Source organism: Eschscholzia californica, unplaced genomic scaffold (assembly GCF_041429995.1).
Source record: "Eschscholzia californica isolate CP2 unplaced genomic scaffold, dmEscCali1.0.p SCAF_3, whole genome shotgun sequence".
NCBI lineage: Eukaryota > Viridiplantae > Streptophyta > Magnoliopsida > Ranunculales > Papaveraceae > Eschscholzia > Eschscholzia californica.
This window is the reverse complement of record NW_028238420.1, coordinates 19324350-19330656: the sequence shown is the minus strand read 5'-3', so window position 1 is coordinate 19330656 and position 6307 is coordinate 19324350. Positions and strand designations below refer to the sequence as shown.

Sequence of the window (6307 nt, the reverse complement as noted above, 5' to 3'; positions counted from 1 at the left end):
AATCATACACCCATGTAATTGACTCGAATTCTCAATTCGTATAACCCATGAACCTGCTTTATCAGTCAATCTCATATGCTAGTCTTCATAAGTCATTGTTGTCCATGCAATGACCTGGACTAGAGACTTTATAATGAATCTATTCCAAGTTCACTTAGTAGGGTTTCATTTACCAGATCACGTATCTGATAATCCTACTTGGAATGCCTCATTACTTTGGACTGTACGTTAAATACTAAACCACTATTTAACGACGAAATAATTAAATTATTTCTGATAATAAGAGTTTTTAAATATTGAGCCTTCACGTGTAACTCCTTACACCCTCAATTTTACATGTCTGAACTTTTCAGAAAAGCTCAATGCCTATGACCGTAGTATGACTTCTATACTTAGTCTAACGTGACAGTTTAGTTAATATACCTTATCTATTTGGATTTTGCTGGTTATCATCCTGATGATAATCTTTAGTATTTAAATACTAAATTAAAGTTTCTCAAGCTTTAACTATTTTCTTTTGTTCGTAGAGTTTGCAACAGTCTCTTCCTGGAACCTTTCCAGCTTACTGTTCTTCCATGTCAAGATTTTCATCTTATTCTTGAAGTTTGCAACATATGACTTTTCAACCATTTTATTTTCCTAGCATTGTACTGAGAATCTATCATAAGTCTTTCTCAAGTACTTTATGATATTTCTCAGTTGCAATCTGGATCAGCTATCTAAATTTGATTGGTGATGACCATAAATACTCCAAGTATTTAAGACGTCAAGGTGAACGCTAATCATGTCTAACATGACCGATCTTATGCTTTCAGCATAACCATCTTTTCTCATGCATGCTTGTTCATCAGAATATCTCGAATTCTGAATCTTGCCAAGCTATGTTTCCCGAGACTTAGATAGAATTACTTTTTTTGAGTCTTTCACATTAGACTTTTCTTGGATAAGTCTTATCATATTCTCGATCTATTCCTATAGATCTTTGATGCCCAAAAGCCTTTCACCTTTGTGTATGGTCCTTTTTATTGAGTCAGTTCTAAACTATTTTTCAACATCAGAATGTTGATCTCAATCTCTAGTATGTCGTCTACATACCGGACCAAAGAAAAGTGGGTCACTCCCACTAACCTTCTTGAACTCTCTGAATTCAAGATTTCTCTTCATTCTTAAAGAACCCAACTTTTGATTACTTTGCAGAATCGAAGATTCCTTCTCTTACTTGCATGCTTCAATCCTTCGATGAATTCCTAAAGCTTGCAATTGTCACTTAGCTTTCAGGAGGGTCAACTCTCCTTCAGAATGTGTCATGTGCACATTCTTTTGCTGAGTGATTGATCATTATGGTCTTAAGCATCGCGACATGAGAGATGGTCTTTTCATGGTCTAAACCAAGAACTCTTTGACCTTCTTTTCTAGTCTAGCTCTGGGAAAAACTAATGTTTCAATCCTTGTGCGTTTTGCAAATTCTTTGAAAAATCTATTTGCACTTAACAAGAACTATTCCATTAAGAAAATAAATCAAGTTCCAAACTTGATTTCAGACATGGATTTCATTCTGATCTTATGACTCCAAGCCATATTTAGGAGTGATTCCTGTTAGGGATTGGTGCAAGATACCCCCAATGTAGGGTATGGTTTGTATTTATAGAAAATATATCATATATATGTACAATTATACCCTTATGCAATGAGTGGAAATACAATTATGTACACTCTTGATTATGACCCCCCCCCCCCCCTCCCCTCAAGCTGAGCATCCTGAATGGAGCGAAAGCTGGACTAAAGTTCAAAAAACCTTGATGTAGGCAAACCCTTGGTGAAAATGTTGCCAATTGTGATTTTCCTGGAAGATAATGCCCTTGAAGCTTCCCTTGAGTGACTTGCTCACAAACATAATGAAAATCAATAGCAGCATGTTTTGTCCGAGAGTGTAGTATAGGATTAACGACGAGATATCTAGTTCTAATATTGTCGCAGAAGATAACTGGTGAAGAGGCTTAATTGAATCCCAATTCATGTAAGAGATATTGCAACCACTTTAGTTCGACTGAGGTGTGAGCTACTGCCCTGTATTTAGCCTCCGTCGAAGATCTTGCAATGGTCGGTTGAGTTTTAGATACATGGATCTATCGTAGATCGAAAATCATCCAGAGATCCGGCTCAGTCAGCATCGGAAAACCCCATTAAAGTTAACGAAGTGGCTTTCCTAAAGCAGAGACCAATATGGATAGTCCCTTTAACAAATCGAAGAATCCTTTTTGCTGCTATCATATGTTGAGAGGAAGGTTTGGCCATAAATTTGGAAACCTGATTGACAGCATAAACAATATCAGGTCATGTCATCGTAAGATATTGCAAATCCCCCACTAAGCTTCAAAAGAATGTGGATCAGGTAATGCATCATCACCATGTTTGGACATTTTTGAACCAGGTAGAACAGGGGTGCTGACTGGTTTGCAAATTTGTAACCCAAATCAAACCAAGAGATCCTTATACTTATGTTGTGTTAAAGTAAGAGAATGAGAAGTTCTGGTCGCCTCCATTCCAAGAAAGAATCCCAGGTCCCCCAAATCCGTCATATGAAATTGTTGTTTCAGATTTCCCATTAGTGTATGAATATGATCAGATGAATTTCCGGTGACAATTATATCATCAACATACACCAATACCCCAGTGAAGTTGTTGTGATGTCTTTTATAGAACAAAGAAGGATCTGATATAGATGCAGAAATCCAAATTTTAACAAACAGCTGCTAAATTGTTGATGCCATGCTCTTGGGGCCTGTTTCAATCCACAGATTGTTTTTCGCAATTTGCATACATGATGAGGAAATTTTGAATCAACAAATCCTTTTGGTTGACTCATGTAGACTTATTCCTGTAATGTACCGTGAAGAAATGCATTTTTGACATCCAATTGTCGAATATCCCAACTCATTGTCACAGCTAGAGAGAGAAGATATCTAACTCTTTCAGGACGAACAACAGGAGTAAAAGTCTCTAAATAATCAATACCATGTTGTTGTGAGAAACCTTGGGCGACCAGTCGAGCTTTGAAACGTTCAATTGATACATCTTGCCGCTGTTTTATTTTATAAATCCATTTGTTGTCAACCAAATTCATACCATGAAGTGGAGGAACGAGATCCCACGTTTTGTTACGGTGAAGAGCATCGATTTCTTCTTGCATCGCAATAGTCCATCTTGGGTCTTTAGAAGCCTGTAAAAAAGTTGTTGGTTCATGAATAATTGTAGTACCTACAAGAGTAAAATTCTCAGAAGATAAAGTTAGTAAAACTTTTGGTTTTCTAGTACCATCCTTCGTAAGAGTGATCATTGGATGAACTGAAGATGTCAGAATAGAAGTTGGTGGTGGTGGTGGTGGTGGTGGTGGTGGTGGTGGAAGAACGGTCACTGAGTGGGATGGTGGTAAGGTAGGTGAGGACGTCTCCTGAGGAGGAGTGATGGAGGATGTACGAAGATCAAAAGATGTCGATGTAGGGTTCTAAGTTGCTTGTCGATTGTGGATGGACACATGGGAAGGTTCTGATGGAGAACTTGGTGGTGCAAAGTGATGAGGCGAGAGAGGCAAATCTCCACGTGGAGGAACAGGTGAAATATGGGGCTGCGGACGTAGAAGTGGAAGAGGCACAGATGTGTGATGAGAATGGACACGTGACAATAAGGGAACACGTGGTTTTGGAATCGTCCAATTCAGTGAGATTGGACTGGAATTTAGGTTTTCTGAAATTGGTTCAGAGAGAGAGAGATTGAAAGGGAAACTGTAATTCATCAAAATGAGCATGGCGTGAAACATAGATTCGAGATGAAATTGGATCCAAATACTTATACCCTTTTTTATTCGAGCAATAACCAAGGAAAACACAAGGTAATTGATTTGAAATCGAGTTTTGAATTATTGTAAGGAACTAAAAGAGGAAAACACTTGCAGCCAAATGAACGCAGCAATGAATAATCAGGTGGTTTATTAAAAACCATTTAAAAGGGTGATTTACCATGTAGTGTTGGGGAAGGTAATCGATTTATTGTATAAATTACAGTTTGAAAAACATCTGGCCAATAAGATTTTGGAACTGAGCTGTGATGTAGCAGAGATAATGAGGTTTCAATGAGATGGCAAATTTTCCTTTCGGCAACCCCATTCTGTTGGGGGGGTATGGGGGCAGGAACGACGATGAAGAATACCATTTTGCTGAAAAAACATACTCAAATCGTTGTTCACAAATTCCCCACCTCCATCGGACTGGAAAATTTTAATTGGGTTTGAAAGATGTTTTTCGACCATGGTTTTAAACATCTTGAAGTGATAAGAAACTTCAGATTTTTGTTTGAGAAAATAAAGCCATGTAAACCTGGTGTAACCATCAACCAAGAGCAAAACATAACGAAAACCCATGTTGGATAAAATTGGTGACGGACCCCATAGATCGGAGTGTATAATTTCATTTGGAAAATTAAAGGAATGAGTAACAGAAGAAAAGGGAAGTCTATGATGTTTTCCTGCAACGCAACTTTCACATTTAAGATTGTTCATTACAGTTTTGGTTAAAGGTAAATCATAAACTGAAACTAATTTATTGAAAACTTGTAGGTTGGGATGTCCCAAGCGAAGATGCCAGATGGCCGAAGAAGTTCGAACACCAGTAGGAAGAGCATTAGCAAGCAAAACCTGAGGAATATCAGAGGCTGGAGCAGAAGAGATCCGGAATAGACCATTAGACATCGTTCCGGTGAGAATGATCCTCCCTGTTGGAGGTCCTTTACATAAAAACTACCACGATAAAAAAATAACAACACAGTCAAAATCAAGTAAGAGATGAGAGACAGAAATCAAGTTCTTTTTTAAAGAAGGAACAAATAGAACATTATGAAGATGAAGTTTGAAGGAAGGAAGAAGAGTTTTACCAACACCAGCAACATAAGCCACCTGACCTGTACCAACCATCACATTATCAGGTACTGTAATATCCGATCGAGAGGCAAGAGAAGCAACATCATGAGAGATATGATTTGTGGATCCAGAATCCATATACCAGTGCGGATCAGGTGTGATCAAATCATGCCCAATTAAAGCAAATGATTGAGCAAGTTCATTTTGTCTGGAGAGCTGAAAACATTGACGAGCTCCATGGCCAGGTCGACCACAATATTGGCAAATGAGTTGTTGCCTTTCTAGAGGTGGACTTAATACAGAGGTGTTCCTAAAGAAGGAGCCTCTGTTAGAAGATGAACCACGATATCCTCCTCTAGGGTTACCCCTATTAAAGGTGCGACCTTTGTTTCCTCTTGTGTTTTGCTGTGGAGGTCGACTAATGGGAGATTGAGTGTTTGTGAAAATAGCTTGTGGTAGTGGGACAGGGGGTTGAAGAAAGGCGAGTCGAAACTCATGAGTGAGAAAAAGAGAATGAAGTTCAGAGTATGTTGGGGAATGATTATGGTAGTTATGGAGGTAACAAAACCTTCATAGGCTGGGCCTAAGCCAGAGAGAACAATAAGAACTAGCTCTGAATCAGAGACTGAATGAGAAATAGTTGCGAGAGAATCAGAGAGATGCTTAATCTTGAGACGATAATCTGTGATTGAAAGATTACCTTTCTTAGTAGTTTGTAGTTGAAGTTTCAAGTTCATTAGCCTTGTAGAGTTGATGGAGGAAAAGGTCTTCTCGAGTGAATCCCAAACAGCTCGAGAAGATGTGAGTCCAAGGACCCGAGTTAGTATAGGTTCCGCGAGAGTGGCGTTCAGCCAAGAAAGCAACATCTGGTCAACACGATACCAATATAGGTAGTCTGGATTGATTTGACGTGTGGAGGATTCAGAGAGGGCAGGAAGAAATTCTGGGGGAGGAGGAAAAGAGCCATCAATGAACTTGAAGAGATCTTGCGAATGAAGGATTGAAAGCAATTGGCTTTTCCATAAGAGATAGTTGTTAGTATCCAGTCGAATAGAAACAACATTTGAGATATTGGTAAGAGTTGGAAGAGTTGAGATTGAAGAGTGAGTGAATTGAGTGTTTGAATTGATAGTGGGAGAAGATACATTTGATGCTGATTGATCCATGAGGCAAGAAGAAAACAAAGAATGAGACAAAGGATGAAGAAGGAGGAAGAAGAAGGATTAGCACTGAAAACCAAAAAAATTTAGAGAATGTCGGCTCTTGATACCATGTTAGGGATTTGTGCAAGATACCCTCAATGTAGGGTATGGTTTGTATTTATAGAAGATATATCATGTATATGTACAATGATACCCTTATGCAATGAATGGAAATACAATTATGTACACTCTT

The 6307-nt window shown here is 38.5% G+C and overlaps 1 protein-coding gene across 1 annotated transcript; it reads right to left on the bottom strand.

Moving 5' to 3' along the window:
* Positions 1-2160: 2160 nt before the first annotated feature.
* Positions 2161-6078, bottom strand: LOC147548891 (uncharacterized). Its single transcript, XM_086668144.1, has 7 exons — positions 5481-6078; positions 4886-5193; positions 4559-4792; positions 3316-3451; positions 2890-3258; positions 2481-2713; positions 2161-2307 (listed from the first exon to the last, which is right to left on the bottom strand). Exons 1-7 carry the CDS (start codon positions 6076-6078, stop codon positions 2161-2163), a joined length of 2025 nt encoding a protein of 674 aa, XP_086524270.1.
* Between the last annotated feature and the right edge of the window lie 229 nt (positions 6079-6307).

Coding starts and splice junctions, on each gene's coding strand:
- LOC147548891 (XM_086668144.1), bottom strand. CDS start 6,078: ATGGATCAATCAGCATCAAATGTATCTTCTCCCACTATCAATTCAAAC. Junction 3,259..3,315: donor GATCACTCTTACGAAGGATG/GTACTAGAAAAC, acceptor TTACTCTTGTAG/GTACTACAATTATTCATGAA. Junction 2,714..2,889: donor CAAAAATGCATTTCTTCACG/GTACATTACAGG, acceptor CATCTATATCAG/ATCCTTCTTTGTTCTATAAA.